The sequence below is a fragment of the Micromys minutus genome (genome assembly GCF_963924665.1).
Source record: "Micromys minutus genome assembly, chromosome: 25".
Classification (NCBI taxonomy): domain Eukaryota; kingdom Metazoa; phylum Chordata; class Mammalia; order Rodentia; family Muridae; genus Micromys; species Micromys minutus.
This window is the reverse complement of record NC_137960.1, coordinates 9,434,010-9,461,153: the sequence shown is the minus strand read 5'-3', so window position 1 is coordinate 9,461,153 and position 27,144 is coordinate 9,434,010. Positions and strand designations below refer to the sequence as shown.

General features: G+C 51.0%; 1 protein-coding gene across 6 annotated transcripts in view; it reads right to left on the bottom strand.

Moving 5' to 3' along the window:
- Nucleotides 1–1,275: 1,275 nt before the first annotated feature.
- Nucleotides 1,276–27,144, bottom strand: part of PCBP3 (poly(rC) binding protein 3) — a 181,751-nt gene continuing 155,882 nt past the window's right edge. For 2 of the 6 annotated variants that reach the window (XM_080937603.1, XM_080937605.1), the window contains 9 exons: nt 27,006–27,137; nt 25,690–25,818; nt 22,791–22,865; nt 19,615–19,656; nt 9,517–9,595; nt 8,756–8,815; nt 6,640–6,692; nt 2,428–2,597; nt 1,276–1,765 (listed from right to left, as the gene is read on the bottom strand). In XM_080937603.1, the coding sequence (XP_080793729.1) occupies nt 1,729–1,765; nt 2,428–2,597; nt 6,640–6,692; nt 8,756–8,815; nt 9,517–9,595; nt 19,615–19,656; nt 22,791–22,865; nt 25,690–25,818; nt 27,006–27,137 (777 nt within the window). In that variant the 3' untranslated portion in view covers nt 1,276–1,728. The remainder of the gene's footprint in view (nt 1,766–2,427; nt 2,598–6,639; nt 6,693–8,755; nt 8,816–9,516; nt 9,596–19,614; nt 19,657–22,790; nt 22,866–25,689; nt 25,819–27,005; nt 27,138–27,144) is intronic. The other 4 variants (XM_080937604.1, XM_080937607.1, XM_080937608.1 and 1 more) reach the window with 4 other exon arrangements.

The window sequence follows — 27,144 nt, the reverse complement described above, 5'->3', positions numbered from 1 at the left end:
AGGCATGGGTTGGGTTTCTGTTTGTAGAGAAGACCGGAGTCTACTTCACCAAGCACACCTACAGCTTGACAGGAAGCAGACCTAGAGTTCTTGAAGGTGTGGGGTCGATGGTGAGAAAGGCAGCACCCACAGCCTCCCACTTTCATCATATAATCAACAAGAAGCCAAGCAATTTCAGCCTAGGGCTGAGAGGAACTTTCTGACTCCATGGCCTGGCTGACACTCCATGTGCCCCTCCACCTGACCCCTCTTTTCTCTAGGTACATGCTCACCTGACTCCTGACGTGCCCAGTGCTCCATCATCTTGGGGGCCTCCCTTGGGCCCTGTCTGCTCCTGCACTTTTGATGCCCCTATGCTGGTCTTGTTTTTTTAAACCTTACACAAAAGCTATTCCTTCTCCCAGTGTACAGGCCACCTGCTGCCCTAGGGAAAGCTTTGTGTCCTCCTGAGACCTTGCCATCTCTCAGACCCTGTGTCCAGGTGCAAGTGAGCATGGGACTGAATTTTGGCCCAAACTTGCTGGGTGTGATGAGTGGCCATGGGGGTCTAAGCTCCTGTTTGCGGCTACTCTGTGCAGCATCCACAGCAGAAAGCAAGGGGTGTATCCAGGCAGTGGCGTCAGACTTCTGGCTGAAATATAGGCCATGAGTGTGGGGTATACCTGCTTTGTCTGCCTGGCAGATGAGGTAGTTCTGCTGCTGCATACCCTAGCATCCTGCAGCAGTCACTGTACACCTAGGTGACGACAGGTTCCGGGGCAGATGGCATCTGCTGGACATCCCCACCCCCCTCTCCCAGCCTGAGTTGGTCTCTGCCATGCCACTCCTGCCAGAAACCCCACAATCAGAGATTGGGGGTAGGTAGCAGAGCCCTGAGAAGGGAAGAGCGGAACCTCAGTGCCGAGTGGTGACAGTAGGCTGCGGAAGATGCCCTGGCAGACACAGACAGTCTCCTGTGGGTGCCTTCACAGGTCGGGAACTGGTACTCTAGGACCCGGGCAAGAACAGAACCCAAGGTCTCCTCCCCGTCAGGCTGCGTACCGGTGAGTCTCACAGGTGGGTCTGGGCACCGAGAGGGGAGCAGAGAGAAGCCAGAGCCACAGGGGAGGAACAAGACATTTATTGAACTCTGATGGGTGCAGATGAACTTTCTGGCAAGTCCTTGTTCTTAGCCATCTTGGAAGACACCTGGGGGCCACAAGTGCCCCCTCCCCGAGATATCCCAGTGAAGCCAGGGTCCCACCCACCCTCTGGCACTCCACCCTGCTCCTTATATCCCCCCCAGGTCCCTCCTCTTCCAGACACTCCCTACAGGTTGCAAGAAAACTACCTCTTATCCCTGCATACAACCTAGGGGTGGGAAGGAGTCAGTAGACCGGGTGAGGGAGGAGGGTCAGAGAACAGGGGACAGCGGGACATAGGAAGTGCTGTTAAAGCATCAAACCAACTTTTAAACAGACGGTCACATGGATACTGAGGAATGATCTCTGAAACATCACATTGGGGAATACGTTGAGCATTAAAGTAAAGAGCCGCATGCCAATGCGTGGAGGCTACACTAACACGGAGCGCACGGGGCCTGAGTGGGCGGACACGCACTATCGTCTGTTTGTAAAGAAAACGCTCTATTCATATCTGCAAGGAAGGACAGGCAGTCTGTACAGTGTGCCGGCTGGTGAGGCTGCGGGCTGGAGCCATCCGATGTGTGCAGTGGAGGATCTTGGGTAGTTAGAGTGCACCCATCCCAGTGACCTCAGACGTCAGCCTGGAACAGACAAAGGCACGAGACGCGTCACAGACTTCTGCGATGAGATGGGGGTGAGACAGTAGTGGGAGGGCGCCTCTCTATTTCCAGGGGGTGAGCTATTCCAGGTCACCTTTCGGTGGCCATGAGTTAGAGGACCCACCACACAGCAGGTGGGCAGCCTGCTAGATCAGCTCTGTGGAGCTCTACCTGTCCTTGTCACTCAGTCTTGCTGAGAGAGTTTGGAGCTTTCCACGGTGGAGCAGAGGACCAGGGGCTAAGCACCCAGCAGTCTCAGTGGGGGTCCAGACTTTTAAGCAGGGGCTTCATGACTGTCATGGAAGGAGCTGTGACATGGATAGGAACCTATGCTGTTTCAGGAGGGTTGCTTTACTGGATTTGGGGCAGGTGCGGCAGGAGCTAGGTATTTCTCTTCGTCCTCCCCCCAGACTTACTACAAGCCTGCCAACACCCCTTGCCTGTGGCAGATGGGCATAGCCGGGATCCAGGCTGGGAAGAGGGCAATGGGCACGCCTCTCACCGTAGCTTCCTAGCTCCTGCATGTCCCTGTGGAGGCTGGTCTCCATCAAACCCCCTCCACATGCCCGAGCTTCTACTGCACCCCAGGGTGTGGGGCTGCAGGCCATAGCTAGTGAGGGCCCAGCTGCCCAAGAACTGCTCACCTAGCATTGATGAGATACTGGGCAAGGCTGATGTTGGCTGGGGTCCCTGTGATGGTGATCTGGCGCTCTGATGACCCTTCAGTGGCGTTGGCGATTTTGATCTGAGCTCCAGACATCTGTCGGATTTCATTGATTTTGGTGCCTTGGCGTCCAATTATGCAGCCTATAAGCTAGAAGAAAAGATGGAGGCATCTCTTAGAGAAGAGTCCAGCTGTCTCTGTAGAGGCATCTGTGGGAACCCAGTGGGGACACCTTAGGGGCTGGGCCAGGCCTGAAACACTGCCTATGAACTCAGCGCTCTGGAAGAAAACAGGCAGTGCTGAGCCTGGTCCCTAGGACAATGTGAGCCTGGTCCATGCTCCACTTGTTGACAGTCTTACTACGTCCACTTAGTGTCCTGGAAAAAGTCCACACAAGGGACATGGTCATTCTCATACTGGCTTCCTCTACCTGGTCAGATGTGACTCAAAGACAGATCATACAGGCTGAGTGGATAATCTGGCCTAGGCTGGGCCAGGGCCTTCTGGCAGCACCCTCATACAGAGGACAGATGTGCCAGAAAGTGAGCATCCCAGACACCAAGGAGCACCTGAGGTTCACTACTGCTGAAACCTATCTTTTGAGGTCAAATCCAAGAGTTTGCACGGTGAGCCTTGTTTAATGTATGCAGAGACCTGGGGCCAGTCAAGTCATCAGGAGTGTGGGCCATTTCTAAGGCAGCTCAGGGACAAGAGTGCCCTCCATTCTGGGGGTCAAGATCTCTCCTTTGGCAACAGTTGGGTATGTGACTCTCCGGTCTAACCTGTTCCATGATGGGGGCACCCTGGGCCCCAGAAAAGACTGCAGAGGAGCCAGATGGCATCCCTCAACTTTCCTTACCAATAAAACAGAATCCCCGCTGAGTGTCCTGAGGTATGGAAAGGAACACTGGCCAGACAGGCACTTGGAGCCTGGGCAGTGGTTCTGTGGCACCTGGGTGAGCAGAGGCACCAAGTGACCAGCTCTTGTCCTGATGGTATGTGCTCTGTGCTCTGCTCCCCATTAATGCCATCTGCTGGCTATTTCTCACTGAGCTCTGACATTAAGCTATTTGGACACAGTGAACCTCTCTTCCAGAGAAACCGGAGCTGTTCAGCGTCCTGTCTTCTTATATCTCTGGGCCTCACCCATCTTTATTTCTCAGGTCCTGCTCACTACTCCCTGCTCTGACTGGGCTCTGCCCCTGGTCTGCTCCTCATGCCCATGTAAGTTATCCCAAGGGTACCTGACCCTGTGCACAGCGCCATGGCCTGCCCACTGTGCCCCCTTCCTTCTGCCAGTAAAGCTTCAGGGCTCTTCTGTGACCAAGGCTAGGTCCAGGCAGGGTGGCTTCTGGGTAGGTGACCTGAAGTGTGTCTGAGTGGCTCTTCTTCCTGAGCTACCCCAAAAATCCTGAGGTGTTCTGTGGCCTAAGGCCCTCTTCTTCCTTCACACGTGGGGGGTTTGGAGCAGGAGAGAAGTTGGTTGGCCCCTGAACACACCAGGATGCCAACACACACACACACACTGCTGGGCACTGCTCTCAAAGATGAGAGAAGCAACTGATGTTGCTCCTGAGATGACTTAGGCCTACGGCTGGCAGCAGCTCAAGTGCTCCCCGTGTGGTCTCACTAGGACCCGACTGCCATGCAGCTCTGGGTTCATGCTATCCCACCTGCTCGGCGTCACATTGCCAATTTCAGCAAAGCTGTTGGAATGTGCAGGAACAGCAAGGGTTCCATAGCAACGTGTCAAGCTCACTCTGCGGCAGGACCGACTGGTCCACTCCTCTCAGAGCCATGTGGGGATGTACTAGTTTCCTTTCCCAACAGAAGACTCCAGTGTGCCCCTCATGACCAGGGCATCAGGCCTGGAGGGCCCTAAACTGGACGCCCTAGGGCAAGCTCTATAGCATCAGCCATTAGGAACGGTCTTCTCTCCTCTTCAGAAGGCCCATGTGGCCTGGAGAGAACAGATCTGTCATCACCCAGTGCTTTTCTGCAGAGGAGGCTGATTCAACTGTGAGCAGGAGAAAGACCCAGACCAGTCACTAGAAGGGGTCAGGAATGTGGTCGGCTGCAAGTGTGGACCACTGGCTCTGGGACATTGCCTCTTTGCCTGTAGCCTAGCCCCTTCTATAAAGTCTGGGTGAGCAGAAACCCTCTAGGCCATAGATTCTATGGCCGTCCTATGTAGGGGGAAGGGGAAGCTCCCCTCTCTAGAAAGACTTCAGGATGACAGGGCAGGCTAGGCCAGCCAGTGCTCACCCACCGGCGGCAGCAGAGCAAACTGGTCTACTGCTCCCCACTAGGCTCAACCCTAGGTGTCTTTAAGTCCATTTCAGGTTAAATAAAAGCTTGAGTCCCAGCGCTGATGAAGTAGGATTCATGTTAGCAGCCCTAGCTGCTAGTCTAGAAGCCCTAGATCTGATGGAGCACGTACTGGTGAGCCCATGTGCACAAGGAGTGGGAAGAGGGATGAGCAAAGCACAGACCTCCTCCACCTACAAAGCAGGAGTCAGGTAACATGACACCCTCACCCATAAAGACAGCCACCAAGCTGGTCCAACCTCCAATGTTCTAGGAGCTAAAGGTTGCATAGTGATGCTACCATTGCCACCTGGGTTGACTCCTATGAAAGCTCCTACAAACTTGGGGAGGCTGAGGTTGTCAGGTAATAGGACCGATGCCTGAGGCTGGTGGCAGAGTCCCTTCATGGGCCACAGCAGACAGACAGGTTGGGTGAGGATGGTGGCAGTGTCTCCTTGAAGCTCAGGGCATCACCAAGATGGGATCATGTTTTCTCTTCTGTCCAACTATCTGCCACTATACACAAGCCTGGGTCTCCTTAGACTCAACTCTGGGTTTTCTGAAGTTGGTTAAGATGGAGGGGAGGGGCTGGTCTTCAAAGTCCAATGCTACTGGTCTGGAGAGAGAGAGAAATTAGTAGGGGAAGTGCTTGCCACTCAAGATGAGGACTTTCGTTTGTTCTCTAGCACCCAGGGTGGTGGCGCATGCTTGTGATTATCAGAAGAGTTTTTAGGTGGATTCCCAGGGCACCTTGGCCAGCCAGTCTAGCCTAATTGGGGAGTCCCAGGACCTGGTGAGAGATTGTCAATTGTTTCATAAAACAAAGTAGATGGCTCCTGAGGAATAACCCGAGGTTAACCTCTAACCTTCATATGGAAACATACAGAAATACAGACAGGCAGGCACGTGTGCGCGTGCACACACACAGCTCTAGGGCCTAGAGAGAAGGCTCAGTACGTAAAGTACTTGCTGTGTGAGCATGAGGACCTGTGTTTGGAACCTCGGCACCCACATTAAAAAGCCAGGCTTGATGGCCACTGTCTGTATTCTCAGGGACGGGGACAAGAGAATCTCTAGGGCTTTTTAGCTAGCCAACTTGCTGAAAGAGAGAGCTCCAGACTCAGCAAGATCCACGGAGAAGCAACTGAGACACACACCCCAGTGTCAACCTATGGCTTCCACAGATGCCTGTATGGGTAAGTATATCTGTATACCATAAACCCTCTGTACACACGGGCCTGCAGTGAGACACACAGAGGGGGTGAGGCAGGCGGGCAGACAGCAACAGAGGGACAGACTGAGACAAAAACAGACAGTTTTTGACTGACTAGTGTTAGGGCAGAGAATGCCTAAATACAAGTTGGAAAGGAAGTAATCCCTGCACCCCCCCCCCCCAGACTGTCCCTTTCTTTTCTCCTGGCAGCCACTCTCAAACACAGGGGCTCTTCCTCCCTGGTCCCCCTGGTTTGGAGCCACTGATTTTGAGACTGCCACCACTCCTCGAGACCCCTGTTCAGCCTGAGAGATCTAAGTGTGCTAACAGAAGCTCTTGAGACCACAGCTGTGGTGTTTCCAAGGACTGGGCAAATTGAGGGACGCTAGAGTAAGGGATCCAGCCACCCTGTGACATACAACCAATCTCTTGTGCCTGAGAATCTCAACCCTCCAGTATAGGTCATATCATTCCAGAACCTTCCTGGACCACCCTACTCTCAAGGGCTCCCTAAGACAGGGTACTGTTGCTCTTGCCAGACTCCCAGCCCAGCCCTGACTCACCCTGATGTTCCCACTTCTTTCTGTCTGCATCTTTCACGGGAATGGTATCAGTTGAAGGTGGGAAAGGAAAGAGAAAAGATTCAACAGTGGGTCCAGCGGGTATACTCACATCATTGGGAATGGTGAGCTCATGAGTGCTGGCCGGTGGGTTGGCATCCAGACCTGGGCACACCAAGGGAATATGATTAGGTTGGAGGGAAACAGTTTATTGGCATAGACAGACCTGGTCCATATTTCCATGGACCAGCCAAGGTGCAGGTCAGCACAGATCAGGGGCCCAGGCCCTGGTACCACCCAGGGTAACCCAAATTCCAGTTCTACCTTCTCTCAAAGAAAAACAAAAAACAAACCACACCTTGCATATACTGTCTGGCAGGCCCTGAGCTAAAGAGGGCAGGTATCACTCCTCAGGGGGTTACAAGGCAACTGAGGCACAGGCCACACTGGTCACATTGACATTTAATGCTTGTTCTCCCTCTGTTCAGGAAGGCTTGTGGGTGCTATGACCCCCTCTGTTCCACCCTGAGACCTCATGTGGATTCCCATGCAGGCAGCCGGAAGTGGCCAAGCACCCATTGTTAATTCTGTGCCTGACACAATTCTGCCCAAAGGCCACAGCACAGGACTAAGCCCAGCTTTTCATCTTTGCAAGTCTCACTATGTCACCAGACAACAGGCAGCTTCTTAGAGGCCACATGCTAATTCTCCCTGCCTTACAAATAGTGACAACACACTCAAGGGACTGCCACAGTGGAAGGTGCAGTGGCTGTGCCTCTGGGATGGCGCATGCTCTGTACACAGCAGCCCCGTTTCAGCAACAAACAGCTCAGGTCCTCTTGCAAAGGACTCAGCAAAGGTCCCTGCATAGGACTACTGGGTCCAGACTCCAGGCCCTATATTTTCCAGAAGGCCAGCTCTCTGCACACCGCTTCAGAATACCCCAGAACCCAGCTTGTGCCCTCCCTTGGCACTCTTACTTACTGGCCCTGCCTCTGTACTGATTCTTCAGTACCATGTCCAGACAGCCATGAAACCCAGGATCCTCCCCTTTAGATAGTCTCGGGGAGCCCCTACTTCTCACTGTACCCCTCATCTTCCCAGCTCTTCTTCCTTGCTCCTCCCCACTGGCTCCCTAGGTGGGCCACCTCCTCAAAATATTGCCTCACATGGTTATTGGCTCCTGCCAGAGGGTGGTCCCAAGGGCAGGCGTCTTGCAGTCAGACCCAGACAGAAGTGAATGAACCAGTTCATCCCAACTCTGCTGTTTAAGACTGAAATCTTTCTACCCCTTTTCTCTTTTTAATAATAGTTTTAGATACAGTTATGTGGCTATTCAGGAAATCTATACACATTACAGACACAGGGACATGTAAAATGTCACTTGAAAGTACTATTAGAGTGCTGGGCAGCAGGGGACATCTGTTAGATGTTGCATTTGACTGTGTGAAGAACAAGAATCCTTTTTCAGGGACACCAATGTTCAGTGGGTAGTTAAGGGCACATCTACTGAAGGGCCTCATTCAGGACAAGGCTTCAAAGCCAGCTGCATTTCACCATGCAGCTGCTGTCTCAGCACACACCCTTCCTGCCCTGTCACCTGCACCTGGACTGTACTCTGTCTCTAGGGCCATGATCAAGTTGTCACACAAAAGCATGGCATAACACCATTTCTGGGGCTGCATCTTTGGCCCTAGGTATGAAGTGTAGGGTATTGTCCTCATAGGACCCAGAAAACACATCGGCCCTAATTTATCAATTTTTCCAAGGCTGTTCCCTCAATCACCACGGCACAGACCACATACACATTACCCTCCTGTGTCCTGGGAGCAGGCATTTAAATGAAAACCAGAAGAAGGTGTAGACGCACCCAGCCCAGATCCATCTAAGAGTTGGTGCCTATCTCCAGGGAAACCCATCTTTACAAAGCAGATACCATCCTGTGGTCCCCACAGTCATGTTCTCAATATGCACCTTAAACACCGCACATCCGGGGAGTTAGTGGCCTCCTGAGATAGACCGGCCAGCCGGCCACAGGGTGGCTGCACACAGTACTCGCTCAGGTCCACCACTCACTAACAGTGGGGCCCCTGGCTCGTGCGTGGTCCCCACGGCTCAGTCCACAGCCTGCGCTCCTGGAAACTATCTATTGTCAGCCAAGTCGGGAGCCAGACACTCAGTTGTCACAGGTGTGGGTGCTCTTGTCCCAGCACTGTGGTCTGTTTTACCTGACGACTGGCCCATCAGATTTTGAGCTTCTTCGGAGGAGTGTAAAGGCAGCTTTTCTCCTGGAGAGCAAAGAAGAGAGAGGTTTAATGTTTTGCCCTCAAGGAGAGAAGCAAGGTCCCTTCAACTAGGAAAGCTCAAAATATGATTGGGCATGCACAGCCGACATGCACGGCCAGTGTGTTTGTCACCGGCCATAGGGGCGGCCCTGCTTCAATGAGGGACATCTGATGCAGATGCCTGGCCAGGCTGGAGCCAGCCCCTCTGACTGCTTCACCGCTGGCGCCTAGCTCTGTCAGTGCTATCTTAGGCGGGGCTGCAGCAGGCAGGCCTGGGGGTCATTTCTGTGGTCAGAATGCCTGATGCAGGAAACGATGTGCTCCGAGCCTGGCCAGGTAGAAGCCTTTGTAGGAAAAGCCACCTGGGGATGGACTGTGGGCGACAGAGTGCTGCTCTGCACGCAAGACCCTCAATAGGCAAGAACACAGATGCTGAGGGGCAGGAAAGTAGCCCACCGTGGGAGGCGGACAGACCCGCCCGGCCGGCCTCAGCTGTGTGCAGCCCACGGCGTTAACACTGCAAGATTCAGCATTCAGAGATCTGGCAGCACCTGAGCTACTCGCTGCACTGCAGGGAGCTCAGAGAGAGAGAGAGAGAGTGTGTGTGAGAGTGAGAAAGAGAGAGAGAGAGAGAGAGAGAAAGAGAGAGAAAGCGAGTCCCCAGGTGAGAAGAGAAGGTCAGAAAAGGGCAGCTGGGTACGTACCGGGGAAAGCGGGGTTGGTCTGTCCGAGGGGAGGAAAGGGGGTTTGCTGCATGGCCAACTGGTGGAGCTTGGTCAACTGCTGGGGGTAGGAGGGACACGAGAGCTAAGAAGGTTATTGTCATCGAGTACACGTCACACCAAGTTAAAAATGGTAGTCACAGAACGTTGCACAGAGAGGTTCAAGGGGCCATGCGGACACATGGCAGACAGTGCAGCAGGACGCAAGGACTTGGCCTGGGTGCAACCAATGGGCCTGGCTGCCGGCAGGCAAGAGCTTGAGTGACTTGTGCCCGTTCCTTACCAGGCTAGTGACAAGGGCGGGGGTGGCTCTGAGAGGAGGGTCTGAGGGACACAGAGCAGGACCAGCTGAGCTGAGGGACTAGCAGATCACCAAGCCTTGCTCTGGGTTCTGGCGTCACGCCCGGCTTTGCTCCTGACCCGCTGGCCCCATTTTAAGACAAAACAGTCTAGGGGTGGGGGACGGGGGGGGGGGAGCGGCTGCCGTGCATGAGGGTATCCTGGAACAGGGATCCATCAGCCTGCACACCCACAGGAAACTTGTTGGCCCTTCCTTCTCAAACGGGTCCTTGTCTAAATGCCTTTCAGTGGAGCTTCCTAGGCACAAGGTGCCCTCAAAGCTGACATTGAAGACCTGTGAAGATTGGGGACTGGTCTGATGGCCTCTGACTTAGTGGAGCTGATGTTGGCCTACAGGGTGGCTTCTGGGGCACTTGCTTGCTGGTTAGCTTTCCCCTGCTCCTGTGAGCTGGGTGCCATCTCTGAGACTGAGACAGAACACACAATCCCAAGGCCTCAGGGTATTAGCAAAGGCGAAAAGCTAACTTCTTTAGCCTGGCACTGGGCTACTCGGCCTTTCCTACGTCTGACTCCCTCCCCAGGAAGACAGCAGAAGGACCGGCACGTCCTAATTGCACCTCCAGTCCTCTTACTGGATTACACAGGGTTCTTGGACTACACGGGGGAGACCTGACTGCATTCTGAACATTCAGAGCAGGTCAAATTAAGGGATGTATGACGTGGGGCCAGACTCAGTTCCAAAAGTCCCTTGAAGAGGTGGTATATGGCAGGCCTTAGCAGGAACGGATACAGTACCTCTGATCTCGGCTGTGTTGTACTGTATCAGCAACTCTGACTGTCCAGACAGAGCTTGGTTTCCATATGACCTATGTCTGTGTCTGTTCTGACTCTGCATCACTGGGCATGCTAAGACACTAGAGTGGACATGCTCTGCAAAGGCAGAAGAGCATGTCCAGAAGATCTTGTCATGTCTGAGGCCATAACAAGCGGTCTTCATCTACCTGCATCCCCAGAGACTATGTATGGAGCAATGGTTGGTTTGAGATGGCAGGAGAGAGGAATATGGAACAGGGTATATGGGCCAAGTGCCAGGGGAATGAGTCTGATAGAATTAATGCAGACCAGATATGTGAGGACTCGAGGCCTCAGCAGTTTCCTCTGTGAAGGACAGCAGTTTGTGGGGTATACACCAGCTACGAATAATAGTCACTGTGAGTTCTGAAGGGCTTCCAAGCAGCCCATATGCCCTGTGGTTTTGTCTCCCGTTCTCACAGGTGCTACTCATCTACCCAGGCTGGGCTCTAGAATCTACTCACTAGCAGGGTATAGGTAAAACATGGAACCTATAAAGCTGGCTCCACTCATATCCAGACCCTGATGTTCAGAAGCCTAGTAGTTCTAGAACTCTAACCTCTCCCCTATTGCAATAGATTTTCTTCTATTTAAAACAAAATGGCCACACTAGCAAACAAATGCAGTGATGTCATTGGGAGAGGACTCGGCCAGTGCATGAGCCCCTTCTTGGCACGGCTTTGTTCTCATTGGGCTATTTTACCTCTTTGGAACTCAGTCTCCCCAACTGTTGAAGAATTAAATGCTTTTGATAGTTCTGTCATGTAAAGATTAGTTTTGGGGAGCAAGCAAGTGAATAGCAGAGCTGGAGAGGTAAGGCTGCCCAAACCCGTAGGAGCCCAAAAGATCACTAATGAGCCCCAGGTGACAGACACTGAGTTATAGGACTTAGATTTCCCACCACTGACTCTGGGTTTGCTTAGTTCTTCCCTTTTGCATTAAGAAGTAATGCAACTTTTTAAAAAACAGGAGCTCATAGAGAATTTTGACTTAAGAAAAACTTGAATTTTTAAATTATTGAAAAATTGAAAGACTGTGAGACTTGAAAGTTGTATTATATTCTATATTACAATATTAACATGAGATCTTGGAGACACACAAGAAAGGAAAGGTTTTTGGCTTACAGTGATTTTGTGTGTCTAGTTGACAAGAAGCAGCTTGTGCTAATTAGATTTTGTTGTTAACTTGACATAACCTGAACTTACCTGGGAACTGAAAATCTCAGTTGAGGAACTGTCCAGGTTACAGTGGCTTATGGCCACATCTGTAAGAGATGTCTTGACTGACAACTGATGTGGGAGGGCCCTACCCATGCATGGGGTAGCACCACCTCTAAGCAGTGGGACTGAGCTATATATACATGAGCCCAGAAAGCAGCATTCTTGCATGCCTTCTACTTCAGCCCCCACCCTGACTTTCCTCAAAGATGGACTATGAACTGAAAATGTAGGCAAATAAACCCTTTCCTCCAAAGTAGTGATGAGAGGGATGCAAGAGAGGAAAGGGTATTGTCAGGAAGACAGGAAAGAGACAGGCCGTCACACTGTACAATCTCCTGTGACTCTTTCCACTAGAGGGCGCTTGAGAATGCAAAACACAGACAAGTGCTCATAGGTTTGCAGCTCAGTGGAGCATGAGGAGAGGAAGGCGGTGAACCCAGCACATAGGGGCAGACAGATGCAGCTGCTAATCTGTACGTCACTGTATCTGGGGAAATAGTTGTAGGGTCTTTTGCCCAATTTTCAAACAGGGTCAGTTGATGGGATTTTCGATTGCACAGACCTTTCTAATGATCCTCTTGAGAGAAGCTGACACTGTATTGATGCTCTGAACTCTGGTCTGTGCTTGTATTTTCCTTATAAAACCCTTCCCTGACCAGAGAGGACAGACAGACCCTTTCCTATGTAGTTTTCTTTCTAAACCTGCCTTCCCTTTTCCCCTCTTGTGAAGTTCTTGAGGACGTTTGTTGTCATGAAGAACCACCATTGGATATCACATTGTTGGGCATTGTTTATAGATAGATAGCCTCTTCTCCTTTGGGAGTATGGTGAATGCTGGCCATGATAGGCCTCATTACCCTAGTAGCTTTCGACTCTAGACTGTCTAGAAAGCAACTGTCTAGTCAGCCTCTGTCAGCTTCTCCTTGGACCCACACTGCACTGTGTCCATTATTGTAACCCTAGAGTAAATCTTAGTCTTTCTAAGGGCAAATCCCTTGTCACTCTCCTTGATGATACTTTATAGATTTTAGGCCCAAGCTCCTTCACATAACATTTAAAACAACACAATTTCCCCCAAAGGCCGTCTGGGGTCCTGATTTTCACGGTGCATACGTACCAATGTGAAGAGACCTTTGCAGTGCTCGGTGTTTCTAGTCATGAATGTGGTGCCTCTTCACTCACTGTCATCTTTTGGTGGGAACTTTCAACAAAGGCAGAGGTTTGGTTTGGTTTGGGTTGGCTTGGTTTTTGAGACAGGGTTTCTCTGTCTCGTCCTGGCTGTCCTGAAACTCTGTCTGCAGACCAGGCTGGCCTCAAACTCAGGGATCTGCCTGTCTCTGTCTACTGAGTACCGGACAACAAAGACAGGCTTGTTTGTAGCCACAGCTAGCCTGAAACTGTGGGCTTTTCAAAGCCGCCCTTCTTCATTAATCTCCCACACAGTCCTCTGCGAGAGGAGAATGGCCTATAATTCCAAATTCTGAAATCTGCTTCACAGTTGTGTTTCAAACGTTCCCAGCAATTCTGCAGTTGTGCCAGGCATAGTTTTCGGCATGGCAATCCTATAAGGCCCGCACAAGTGACCTGTCACTTACTGTCAGGGAAATATGCTGAGACTCCTCGGAGGTGTTTGCCAAACTCATCAGGTTTCTTTTGGTTGGGATTTCCCTAGCATCTCAATGTGTGTGTGTGTGTGTGTGTGTGTGTGTGTAGTCTGACAGCCTTTGTTTTTTTTTAAACTGGACATTTTAGCTCTTTTATTTTCTGTCATCTTATTTGCTACTTTTTAATTGTCCCACTTTTCTAGGAATTTTTTTCTCACTTTTTGATTTTTGGAGTACTTTCCTCTCACCCATTTTCTTCTCTACCACCAGTAATTCTTTCCTGTTAGTGGTCACTTTAAAATTTTAACTCAACATGGGATTTATATATCTTATAGATGCTTTCTTTTCCCTTGAACCTGGTACTGAGGACTGAACCCGGCCTTGTATGTGCCAGGCAAGCACTTTACCACTGTGCTACATTCCAAGCATATGTGCAATTATATTTCTGAAAGTTACTTCTGTTATGCCAATTCTACCAATTATAAAGCAGTAAGAATACTAATTTTGTAGATTTGTGTGTTGGGAATTGGTTCTAATACTTTGTCTTAATTCAGCTCTCAAAAGTTGCTCTTTCAGATCTTAGGGTCTCTGCCCCCAGCTGGCTTCGATTGGTAATAAAGAATTGCCACACAGCCAATGAGTGGGCAGGGAGATGGAGGTGGGACTTTTAGATTGTGTGAGCAATGGACTGAGGGAGGGGAGGAGGGGGAAGAGGAGGAGGAGGAAGAGGAAGAAGAAGGAATCCATGACAGAGGAACAAGGAGAACATGAAGGCCAAATGACATGTAAGATTCTATGAAAGTGGCCCTACGGGCCATTCCCCGATTGGGTCTGGGATTACAGAGATGCCATATGCATTTAGCAAATATTAATTCAAGAATACCGAAGGGGAATGTGTGCTAGCCACTGGGAGGTTTAAAAGTGCCCAGCCACTGAACTAGTCAAGGCATATCAAAATTAGCTGGCGCACTTGCGTGTGTGGTTTCTCAAATGCCTACTGTCTTCTTTGCTTGCCTTCCAGCCTTCCTCCAGAGAAAAAAATTCTTTTCTTGAATGCCATGTAGGAGGCTCTTAGTTATGGTCCTGTTGGGTCTCTAGCTGCTTTTCTACAAAGGGCTATACTGAAGACCTTCTTTTGACGGTCCTCCTGAGTCAGCCTTTCAGGTCACTATCATTTCTGTTACTCTGCCACCATCTTTGATTGTCAGATTCTGGTGAGAAGTCAGCTGTATCTCTCCCTGCTGATCCTATCATGATCTTTTTCTCTGCGGTCTGATTTGGCTCGATGTTACTGCATAGTTTTATTTTGGTATCTCTACAAGGGACTTATTTTTGTTTATCTTTTTGGAATGTGTTGGGAGAGCTAACTGACAATTCATTTCTCTCACTAATTTCAGAGACTTCCCAGGGTATCCCTCTTGGCATCCCGCTCCATCCTGGTGTCTCCTGGGCTGCAATGGCTGCACATGATCAGATCTGCCCTCCTTAATGGTACTCTGTAGGCTTTTTAATGAAATTAAGTCATGCCAGGGCTTCTGAGGTTGGGGGTGTGTCTCAAACTCAGATCACTCAGAGTGTGCCTCAACCACTGGCTGACTCAGCAGTGAAGGGCTCTCAAAGGAAATGGGGAGAGGAAAAAAAGACTGGGCTTCAGCCAACAGAAGGCTACACGGGCCCTTGGTTTTGTAAGGAACACTGTAGTTGCATTGATTACTAGCAGGAAGAATCCAATCCAAAAGGAATCCTGGTTCCGGGGTGGGGTCAGCTGATGATGGCCTTGGAGTGCTGTTAGCACTGTCCTTTCTCATAGTCGAAGGGAAGGACATCCTCACCCGTTCCCACAGGGTTCCAGAGGCAGGTACTGAACAAGCAAGAGGAGAGGCACCCTAGGGAGCCTGCTGTGCACCATCTGCAGTGCCCAGCATCACCAGCCTCTGTTTACCACGACAGCCTTCTAGCTCAGAGGGCATACCACCTCCCAGGCCAGGATGGAGGGCACTGCCAATGTAGCATCCAGGCTACGCACCTCCTCACGCCTCTGCAGTTTTCAAGATGTGCTAACTAAAGAACTACATCTTACCAGATGCTCAATGTCCCCAGGGTCCTTACTGGTTGCTGCAGGCACACTGACTCTCAGGGATCCTTGTCAAGGGGATCTCTAAGAGTATCCTCCTCCATGACGTGAGTGGTGGCTCTGAGGTCCACATGACAGGCTAGTGCAAGGTGCAGGTTAGGACACAGGCAGAGTGAGAGCACAGGGCCCGGTGAGAAGGAGAGTCGGGCCGAGAGAACGGAGACATACTCTGTCCATATCATCGAGCTGCTGTCTCGTGTTTACCTGTTTACAGTCATCCATTATATAATGGGGATGCTAAGTAAGGGAGCGACTTGGAAGCTGAAGATGAGATTCATACCTGAAGTTCACTACAGACAGCCCTGACCTAGGATGCTCTTGTGCAGCAATACAAACTGTACTGGAATTTTGACCCTTTTATGGACTAGTAAGAGATGACCCATAGTCTGCTGGGTAGCAACAGCGCTTCACCCCTTAGGGCAGGCTGCTGACATTTGGTGTAGCAGCACCTGGAATGCTCGGTAAAATAGGGGTAGGCATATATTTTTCCACTTAGGAAATCTTTCAACTTATTATGTCTTCATCGGGACCTGGCTCTGATGTGAGCATAAGATCAAAAGCTTATGTGTACACAAAATTTGATGAAAATTACCATTTTTTTTTCTCTATGCCTTGTATCACTCTAGAGTCTTGGGAATGACTGAGAATCCTTGTTTGCAACAACATCACCCACAGAGAATAACTGAGCGATTTTTAAATTTCATTTTGTCTTGCTTAGTTTCCAGGTTAATATCACTATTAGTTAATATCACTGAGAAACCTAGAAGCTCTAGTTGCTTCTTGGTTCAGTTTCACTGATGTACAGAAAGCGACAGAGCATAAAATGTGAGCGACCAGTCGGTCCACCCCACTGCTTAGCTGTACGCGCAGGCTCTGTGTGCCTTCCTCGTCACCCCGTGTCCCAGGACACAGTGCTGTTTCGCTCCCTTATTTATTTCTGACACCAAGTCTGACTGATGCTTATGAGATGCAAAGGGCTCTGAAGGACACTTTCCAGAGTTACTGAGTGGCCATTCTAGAGAAATGGACAGGAGGGTGTGCAGACACCCAAGGCTGCGTACAGAGAATTATACTAGACTGACTAGGCATGGCCCCTCATAGTTTCTGCAGTTCTGGGGTGTGTCTTGGACCCTTGAGAGCTCAGAAAGCTCTAGAATCCCACGTAAATCTATCGTACATGGCCCTGCAGGCACTACAGGAGACTGAGGGTCAGCAGATGGATGGTTTCTTAACAGGAGTCAGTTTAAAGCAATGTTTAAAATGGGGCAGGGAAAAGACGCGTGTTCTCATCCAGGTAGGGAATATTCAGGTCTTAGGGATGAATCTCCTGATAGTTCCCATGCCTGACTCATGGGCCTGCATATTCAGGTAATTAAGTAGCTAAACTATGATTGCCACTGCCCTGAGATGAGCTTCATATTTGATTAAAGCCATCCTGGCCTTCATTACCCCTGTTGCCGAATAGTCATTTTATTCTTCTTTGATGTGGATTATCTGAAGTCTTCAATTTTGTATGTGAAAGAAAGGCCCTTTTAGAAGTTCCACGTTTTGCTCACAAGTCACATGATCCTGCTACAGAAAACAGAATGACTGCCAGAGGGGACGTCATCTCATGACACAGGGCCAAGGTTCTAGTTCATTCTTGCTCTTCCAGCAAGAGGCTTAGAATGGGCAATTAATTTGTCAACAGCATAAACTTACTGCTCTCAAGTCTATGATCAAGGTGCCAGAAAGCTCTGTGTCTGGTAAGGGCCTGGCTCATTTTCCAAAATGGCACCTGAAATGCTATGTCCCCACATGGTGGAGGACATAGGAAGAGGGAGGTCAGTTCCCCAGATGCTTTATGAGTGCATTAATCCACTCACGAGAAAGAACCTCAAAGATTCAACTTGTTCATGGAGATCTTGCCTCCTAATACTAACACCGTTGTGATGGGGTTTGAGTATATGCATGTCAAAAGGATACAGACATGCAAACCACAGCAGATGAAAACCACACCGGGCCTAGGTGGCAATAACAGTTGCTTGCTAGTTTAAATTAAGCTGAAATCATCTATCAACTACCCATTAGGCCGTCCAGAGAACTATATGAGAAGGGGGACAGTACCACACCGACACAGAAGTCAGCCAGGAAAACCAACCTTATCTCTCATGCATGCCTCATCAGTCTGTGAACCAGGAGGGCCTGAAATAGGCTCCATCAACTCCACTGTACGTGCATTGCCCAAGGGGCACTGAGAGCGCTAGAAAACCCACAGTGGCTTAAATACAAATAAGCTTGAATCTAGTTCCCCATCAGCCCTCTTCCAGGATTATTGGATGCTGCATTTGGAATTCTGAAGTGTCACTGAATCCCAACGGTCTGGGTCCCAAGTCTGCATCAGCACGTGTGTATTCCTACATGGGTGGAAATGCCTGCCCCAGCATCACAAGAAGACTGGGCCATCCTGGAAGTTCTTTCCTGGCCCCCTCCACTCAGCTCTATCACCTACCCACAATGGCTGCCCTTGCCTGTCATGAGTACACAGGCTCTGCTTCCACTTAGCCATGGCAGCTGGGGGAAAGAATGAGAGGTCCACTGTGGTACATTCTGCCCAGGGTGACCCACAGCCTCAGCATTGAAGTAGCCAAGAGTAGATGTGGCTGCTGTGGTGATTGAAGGGCTAGATGTTCAGGCACAGCAGTCCCAGCTAGTCCATACCCAGAAACCATCAGACATGGCCCTGCAGGTATGGCCATGCCCGGGCAGGGATCTTCCCACCCGTGTTTCTCTATTGTCTGTGTTGTTTTATCAAGAGGAGAGCAACGTTATTTTTTACTACTGGAATTTCCAATGCAATCATTTTCTCGATACTTATTTAGTATTTGGGCCCTGCCTGCAAATCTTACCCTGGTACACATCTATTTCCTGTCCCACTCAAATGCCAAGCTCTGCAGAGGACTGTTCTAGGGGAGCTGCTGAACCCAGGAAAAGAAAGCACAGGCTGGAAATGCTGTGATGCAGTCGACTATTTGACCAGCATGCTTGAGGTCCTGGGTTCACTTTCCAGCACTACGAGGCAGGGTCCCTTTTCCCTCATGTTTCTTTCTCTCACTCGCATCCCCCAGCCCCAGCATCTCCTAGAACAGCCCTACCTACTAGTATCTCTAAAGCCCCCAAAGAATGAGCTGTGCTGTGGCTGCAGCCTGTGACCTCTTGGCCCTACAGGCTCAGTGTCACCGTGACTCCAAGTGTCTCCGCTTCCTCCCTTGGTACTCAGCTCTCCACTGGAGGTGAGTCAAGAGGCAGACTAAGACTGCCCGATGGCCGCAGGCGCCCTCAGGAGGTTTCGGGTTCTCCAATACAGACATACATTCATACTATCATACCACCAGGAGATGTCTGAATAGACGTAGGCCAAAGAACAGTGACAGCCTAAGCGTCTACTCCCACATTCACCATCTTACTAACTCCAGGAGTTGGAAGCGCCCCTCCCCCTTTTGGCTTTCACAGTTAGCCTTTGACTATGGGTAGAATCCGTGCTTTGGTTTGGGCTCTTCAAGTTTGGCTTCCCCAGGCACACCGACTGCCCTTTTCAGGACACCTTAAGGGAATAGTTCTGATAATGTCACCTGACTTAAGTACATAGAAAGTATCTTGTCCACGCTGGCCACAGGTGGCGAGCCACACTCTGTCAGGCCAGCATACTGTGGGGGTGGGTAGGCCAATTTGTGGCCAGGCCTGTGTGGGGGAGGGAAGCCCTGGACAGCAGCAGTTTGACATCAGGCCAAGTCCTCAACACAAGCAAGAATTAGTGCTAAGAGGTTACAACGTTATCCAAGGTCAGATGGATACAACAGACGTAGGAGACACGGAGAAAACTGATTAATATTATGTGTAATATTAATGTTAGTAGCAATTAACAGCAGCGTGCAGGAAAGGTACACAGTAATGAAGAGAGGGAAAGAGGCGGGGCAGAGTGAAAACTCACATCTGGGTGGGGGATGGCGTACTGTCCCTGGATTGTGTAGGCCTGGAGCAGAGAGAGAGAAAGAGACAATCAGCTTGGGATATGGCAGGACCTCAGCTTGTCAGCCACTAGTGCCTCAGCCTAGTATACCCCAGGATGCTAAGAACCTCTGGAGATAGCATTCTCCATCAATGCGTGTCTCTACCCACTTGACCCTGTTTGGGGGGGGTCTCAATGACAACTTGCCCTGAGCTGTAGCCAACGGCTGTTCTAACCCTGATCTCCCCAAACATTCTTAAAATTGGAAACCTGCATATGGATGACCCCACCCCCCAGCAAGAGGACCACTCATTATGATTTAGCCCCCAAGACATTCAAATGAGAACAGAAATGTTACAAATGACCAGTACAAGTTTTTTGCCAAAGCTGTAAGATTTATACAAATGGGTATAAACTGGTCCCAGGACTGACCTTGTTTGTCTTACCAAATCTTATATGGAATCTCTCAGAGGGTAGGGGCTCCTCTCTGAAGGCTGCCATGCCCCAAGGCTCCTTTAGTCTCATTTCCCTTGCTTCAAATCTGTGACTGTGCCACCCACAGCAGGTAGGTGCCCTGCAGGCTCCTCTGACCCAGCCCCACTCTGAAGCCCCAGGGACAGAGCCCTCAACAGTCCCCTCAGCTAGAATGCCCTTTGGCAACTCAGACGACAGACAAACGACACAGTCAAGGGAGAGCGAGATGACAGACAACTGTCTGGCTTCAGGGCAGTGCCATACCATGCTAGTGGAGGTACAGGAGTAAGGACATGGCTTCCCCTACCTGTGACCCAACCCTGGGGTCTCTGGGCGACAGAAAGAGTTCCCTCGGGGGATTGATCATGTGTCACTGCTATGGACCCAGAACCTCCCATTTTTTTCTTCTTCAATGTGCTAAGAGTTTTTTTATTATAACCAAATGCAGTAGCTCACAGCCAGGGACACATGTAACAGGGACCTGGCTATAGGCCAGCAAGCCTGTTGTGGGATGACCTGGCTTTGTTAGCAGATGAAGGAAAGTAATTCTAGCAGATATGGCAGTCCCATGGAGAAAAAGACAAGGTAACTGTTCTGTGGGGAGCAGGGTAGGGGTGGTCTTGGCTTTTGGAAAACTGCTGTCAGGAATGATATGATCTCCCAAGTCTTACCTCAGGGAGCATCACCTGAGGAAGGAACACAGGTTATCACTCTGGCTGCACCATTGGGAACTGTGAGCCTGCTGCTCCTTCCCAGCCCTGTGTGGCTGAGCAGAGCTGCAGAGCGCAGCCTGGGTTGGTGTCTAACATCTCTCCCTCCCTCCCTCCCCAGGGTTGTCTCATTTTTCAGTTAGGTTCTACCTAGGGGTTGGGGGGGGGGTGTCAGCTTGGCCAGGTATGTGACAGTGGCTGCAGAGTCAGTTACTGAAGACTCCAGGCCTTTCATCTACTCTCCCTTAAGTGTCAGATACCCAGGCAGCCTCTGCTGGGTTTACCCCATGTCTTAGACACAAGGGAGGTGGAATCCTGGAGGAGACCTACCCAGAGCTAAGTTACATCTTTATTTTAGAGATTGGACTATGGCTTACTTACAAGCTTCCTTGCAGTATGACCCTCCTGAGTCTTTCCCCTAGGTATAGCCAAGGCAATCAAGGCCAGACCACACTGTTCCAAGGGAATGGTGATGGTCTCTTAAAAGGTTAATGCTGTCAGGGGATAAACATAATAGCAGGTGACTGTCACTGCTGTGTCTGGACTGTGTTATATAGGTAGATGAGACTGGAGAACCTGGCCATGATCCTTCTCCACAGTGGCTCTGCCCTAGGCTGTGATTCTGTGTCATGTAGTTTGACAGAGTCCACATTCATTTGCATAAACACCTTCTAAATAAAGTCCTATTGTGGATTTTATCCATGTGGGCTATCATGGAACAGGGATATATATATATATATATATAATTTCATACTGGTTCCTGACCTGTCAGCTAGCCATGAAGATGGAAGAACACTAGAGAGATCTGATGGGCTTGGCCAGTGTTGGCCTATCTCTGACATCAGCAGGGTCCAGAATATAGCCCTGGATCTCACTCAGGCCAGGAGGCGGGCAAGACCCGATGTACTGTGGGATATGTCACATGCTCAGTCTGTATCAGGGCACAGGACTCTGTCAGGAGACCCTGTTGTGTGTGTATGCGCATGCACACATACATGCATGTGTTAAATAGAGTAGGGAGGGAGATGGGGTAACGGTCTGACCCACACATGCTGTCCACACCTCTTCTCTGTGTACCATGAAGGACTAGGGGAGGGGCTTTCTATGCCTTTCTTTGTTGAACACTACAGTTAAAAACCCCATGTCTATTCTGTCAGCTGGGCCACCTATGGGGAGTCTCTGAGTTAACTCTCCCTTGAACAAAGACACACATCGCGGCCGACAGGACACAGAGCTCTTCTGGGCGGACCCCTGGCTGTCTGTGTTCACATCATCTGTGTGGCTGGGGTCTTGTGGACCTAAGGTGGGCATCTGAGTTTCAGTGAGCTTGTGAGGAGACCAAATAGGGACCTTCTTCTATCTCTACTTCCTGGCCAGTGCTGGTCATAGACACAAGCTCTTCAATATCCTCCACCCCTCTTCTCCAGGAGACAGATGCTGGCCACTAAATCCTTAAGGATGAGGCTTAGTAGCAGGGATGGATCCCAGCCAGAGTGGAACATGGGATAGCCTTGAGGCCATTCATCTCTTCAAAGGGATGTGCCTGCTGCTCCCCGAGGATTAGGTAAGGTCTGAGATGTGCTTCAGGGAAAAATGGGACCCTGGTTCCCAGAGCTCCAGAGGATCCAAAGCCATAGTCACTCAATGGTTCTGCCCACTAACTACCTAAGCTGCCTAGCAACATCCGGAGGAGGCAGCGCCTACATCTGCATGGGTCTGCAGGTCTCTTCTGTTTCGTACAGGGATGGATCTCACTGGAAAACGTGTTCAAGGGATGTGGCTCTGTGAGCTACAGTCCGCCTCCCATCCCCCACCCCACCGCCTGGTGTGAGCCAGAGAGCTCTGTGTCCATCGCAGGGTGGGAGACGTGCACGTGAGAAGGCGAGAAAACCTGAGTGCACTAACGGGCAGCGGCGGGTGCTGCAGTAAGAGGCTGAGGTTGGCAGTGGAGGCCGCGAGCGGGTCGGCTCTTACCTGACCACCTGCAAAAATGACAGGGGTGGAGGCGGGCTTTGGGCGGTAGGGAATGGTGGCACCTTTCGGTGGGGACTAGGAAAAGGGACAGGAGAGGGAGAGAGTGGTTAGAACAGCTTTGCTGTTGGCCTTGGTCTGCCTTCCCACACCACCCCTCTATGGGACCCCACCCTCCAGCCCTCCTGATGTGGACAGCAAAGGCTCCATGGGTCACAATGGTGAGGAGCGGGGCCATCAAAAGGAGATGAGTCTATCCTCAGTGCAGAGGCAAGCTAAAGTCTACATCTTCACTGCCTTCTTCATTGGGGTGGCCATCTTTCTTCCAAGTTTGCACTGTTCGGTACGTATCGTCAACAGACCCCGAGGCCAGCCGAGCAGGAGCTGGCAGGAGTGGGGTTCCACGGGAGTGCCAAGGTAGGTGGACTGCCTGCTCACTAGTTTGCCACTGCTGCAACCCTTTCCTCCTGCAGTATGGAGATCCGATGGTCAATATGGCGGGGACTGCACGGAGCAGCAGCTGGCATCCTTGGTCCAGTCCCCGGGAAAAGCCATCGCTGAGCACAACTCAACACTGGGAACTGATGTCTAGCAACCCAGGTTCTGCTTGGCCTATAGTAGCGGCTGCTAAAATGGCTAATAATCAATCCATTTCACCGGGAAAACTTGGGTAGCTTGTAGAGGCGAAAAGAGAGTCCACAAGGACAAGTCTGCTGCAGTTTTTCTTGATTACTCTTGGGACCAGAGTGTAGGCTTCTTTCAGATGAACGCTGTTCGCAGGTGCCAACAAGTCCCACCTTCTGAGTTGGTCAGAGGTGTTCGACCTCCCCCAGGCTCCAGGCAATATCACAAGCTGATGCTACCAAGGCAGAAGAGGCTGGAGCTCTTGGCTATGTGACAGACTGATGGCTAATATTCTCAACTTGACAGAGAAACCCGGGAGATAAGCCTCCGGGCATGCCTGTGGCAGCTGTCTAGGTTAGGTTAGCATCTGAGCATGCCTGGAGAGACACCATTCTGTGGACTGGAGTCCTGCACTGAGCACAAAGGGAAAGTGGGCTGTGCATTATTATTCATTAACCTCCCTCTTGACTGCAGATCCAGCATGTCCCGTGCCCTCTGATCCACCACCATGCCTTTTCTGACCCCACCCCCACAGTATAAGCCAAAATAAACCATCCTTTAACTTTAAAAGCTGTTGTGTCAGGTATTTTGTTCCAACAAGTAACTATAGCACAGGGCGTGTCTGCCTACTGGAGCCTGCTGAGAGTGTGACCTTGGAACATTCCCTACTCTGGAGCTGACAGTCACGGGCGAAGGACTGTTGGTGCTGGCCCCTGGGAATGTTCACATTCCGCCTTGCTGGGCCCTGCCTCTGAGACTCTGTGCAAACCCCGCCTGCTGAGGCATCCTAGACAGACCCTAGGCCTGTGGTACAAGATCGTGCCAGAGCTCCAGTGTGTCCGGGACCTACAGTAGCTGCCACATTGTTCGGGCCAAGTACTCCAGATCCCAGGGCCTGTCACCTGTGCTCCAGGCTGCTTCCCTCCCTACACGGGGATTCCCTGTGCCCATTCAAAAGGTCCAGTTTCATTTTTACCCACCTGTAGAAAAATGACCTTCTGGGCTTACACCATCAACCTTCCTGGGGTAAGCAAGACCCGGAGGCTTTTCCTCAGGGGAGTGTGAGGCACCAGGGCAGGAGGCCTATAATGACAACCCTTGTTTTCTTCGCAGGCCTCACTCAAGTACATCTGTTGGGCACAGTACTTTCCGTGACTGTGGAGGTACCAAGGGTACACCCCTTAAGCTTGAAAGGCCCCTGATTGACAGACAGGGTCTTGGAGCCGTCTCTTGCCCTTTCCTCGCTGCCCTTCAGGTAGAGGGGAGGCTCTTCACGGGCATCTGATGACAACACATATTCTGTCCTGAGAAGACGGCCGTTGGCCCCTCATGTCCACTGCAGAATTGCCACCACCACTCCAAGGGTGCCACTGAGCGGTCCGTGCGTCTCTCACTGTTTAGGGGCAGACGGCAGTACAGGAACTGTCATCTTTAGTGATGCCCCTTGACCTCCGGGCTCCTGGACCCTCCCATCACTCTGACCAGTAGGGAATTCATATGAGAATAACATTTTGAAAAACATCTTTAACTATGTAGGAAAGAGTTAACTGTGAGGTCTGACTAATGTCTCAGAGTGGATGACACAGCAGCTGCTTAGTGATGTCAGTTCCATGGAACTGTGGCAGTGGCCTCAGACTGGCAGAGCTCAGTGGTCTCCAGACGGTGAAAGGCCTTGCTTGGGAAGGCTCAGGGACATTGCTTGAGGGAAGAGCATTAGTGTAGAAGCCTCTGTGAATTCTCTCTATCCTTGACCAGAACTTCAGGAGGCTGCTCCTGTCAGGTGGCTCCTTCCTTCTTCTGTTACCCCTTTGTTCCCACACCTCTCTTTCCACATTTTATTTCCCTGGGTCTGTCCTGAGTCCTACCCAGTACTACCCAGGGTAGTAGTGCCCTTGAATTCTGCAGACCTATAGGCTGGGTGACGTCAGGCAGGAGACGTCCTCTTAGTCAGAGCAGTTACCACTTCCAAGGCTGAAACATCATGATGTGCCCACCCCTGCCCCCACCACTCACATCCAGACAAGACGATGGCCACGGGCTAGCACTGGGGGACACGTCCAAGGGTGTCCCTCCAGCCCACCTGGCTCATGCTGGAGGCCAGGAAGTCCAAGCCTGGTGTTTGCTTCTCCTTGATGTCTGATCCCCACACATCCTAAGTGACTACCCAGTTTCTTAGGTGCCTTAGTGACAAGGCTAGCGCGTCACAAAGAATGTGCCCAGCCCTGAGCGAGGCAGCAGGTGACGCTGGGCGTGTTGGCCCGTCATGTTCATACTGTACCTCCAGCATGACCACACAGATCTGTTTCACACACTGGATGATGGCGTCCGGGGTCCCTGAGATAGTCACTGCCCGCTCTGTGGAGTTGGGCAGCATGTCACCTGCCACCTGGACCTGAGCACCTGTGGACTGCAGAGAAGGGCTGTTGGAAGGTCCGCAGACTGGGAGGGGGGCAGCGACATGAAAAGAGGAGCAGTACCCCCAACTTCCGGGGACACACTCTGGGTGTCTGCACTATGAAAACCCTTCGAAAGAATCGGGGCCTTAACTGGCCACGGTGCCCTCCCTCACCTTAACTAAAAGTCACTAGCCCTCAACTCTGTCTATGCATATCCTCTGAGGAAGCTATGACTTCGTGGAATGCATGGCACTGACTCACCTCAGCAAGTGTACTGACCAGGCGGCCCTGACTCTGTAGAGCAGCGGTTCTCACGTCCCTAATGCTGCGACCCTTTAATACAGTTCCTCATGTCGGGGTGATCCCCAATCTTAATTATTTTTGTTACTTCATAACTGGGATTTTGCTACTGGTATGAGCCATAGCTATTAGAATTTTCCAGTAGTCTTACATGACCCCTGTGCAAGAGCCGTTTAACCCCAGAGGGGTTACAACCCATACGTTGAGAACCAGTGCTGTAGAGGAGAGTCTACAGGGAAGTAGGAACCAAGAATTCTTCCTCCATGGAAGTAGGTTATAGGGTGGCCAGGAAGCCTGAGCCTGGGACCTGCCTGCTCTTGATGTCTGGTCATCACATACCTCAAGTGACAGCTTGAATCCTCAGGACAACTGACCCACACATTTAGTGACAATATCAGGGGTCACAGAGTGAACCAAGCACGGCTCAGGGTCAGGCTCATTAGCACCTTCTAAGTCACAGAAGAGGGCAGAAAGGGATCAAGGGGTGGCTGCTCTCCTGGCTAAGGGAAGAACTTAGCCTTCCCGGAAGTAACATATTTTCAATGTCCAACTCACATCACATTCAGACTCCATTAAAATCATCCCAGGGAGCCCTGAAGGACAAAGTGACAGCTTTCAGGCCCAGCGCATGTCCAGAGCCTGCCTAGAGCCACAGAATGTGGGTGCTAAAATCTGCCTGTCCGAGGACTTCCACCCCACCCTTGTTCTTGTGGAGGGCCACTCCCGGCACAGGCCACCATGTATACATGTCAGTGTGGCAACGTTTCCCACACCCCACTTCTCACTGGCAAATCGGATCCTGTTACGTTTGGACACCAGCTTTGAGCCGCCAGGGGCTGCGGCATCAGCTCGTGCACTTACAGACTGTGTGGGAGACATGCGATAGGATGGCCAGTACCTCCCGGATCTCCTTGATCTTGGAGCCACCTTTGCCGATCAGGGACCCACACTGGCTGGCAGGGACCACTAGTCGCAGTGTCACTGGGGGCTTGCTGGTAGCAGGGCTGTTGCTCATGGAATTAATGATGTCCTGGGGG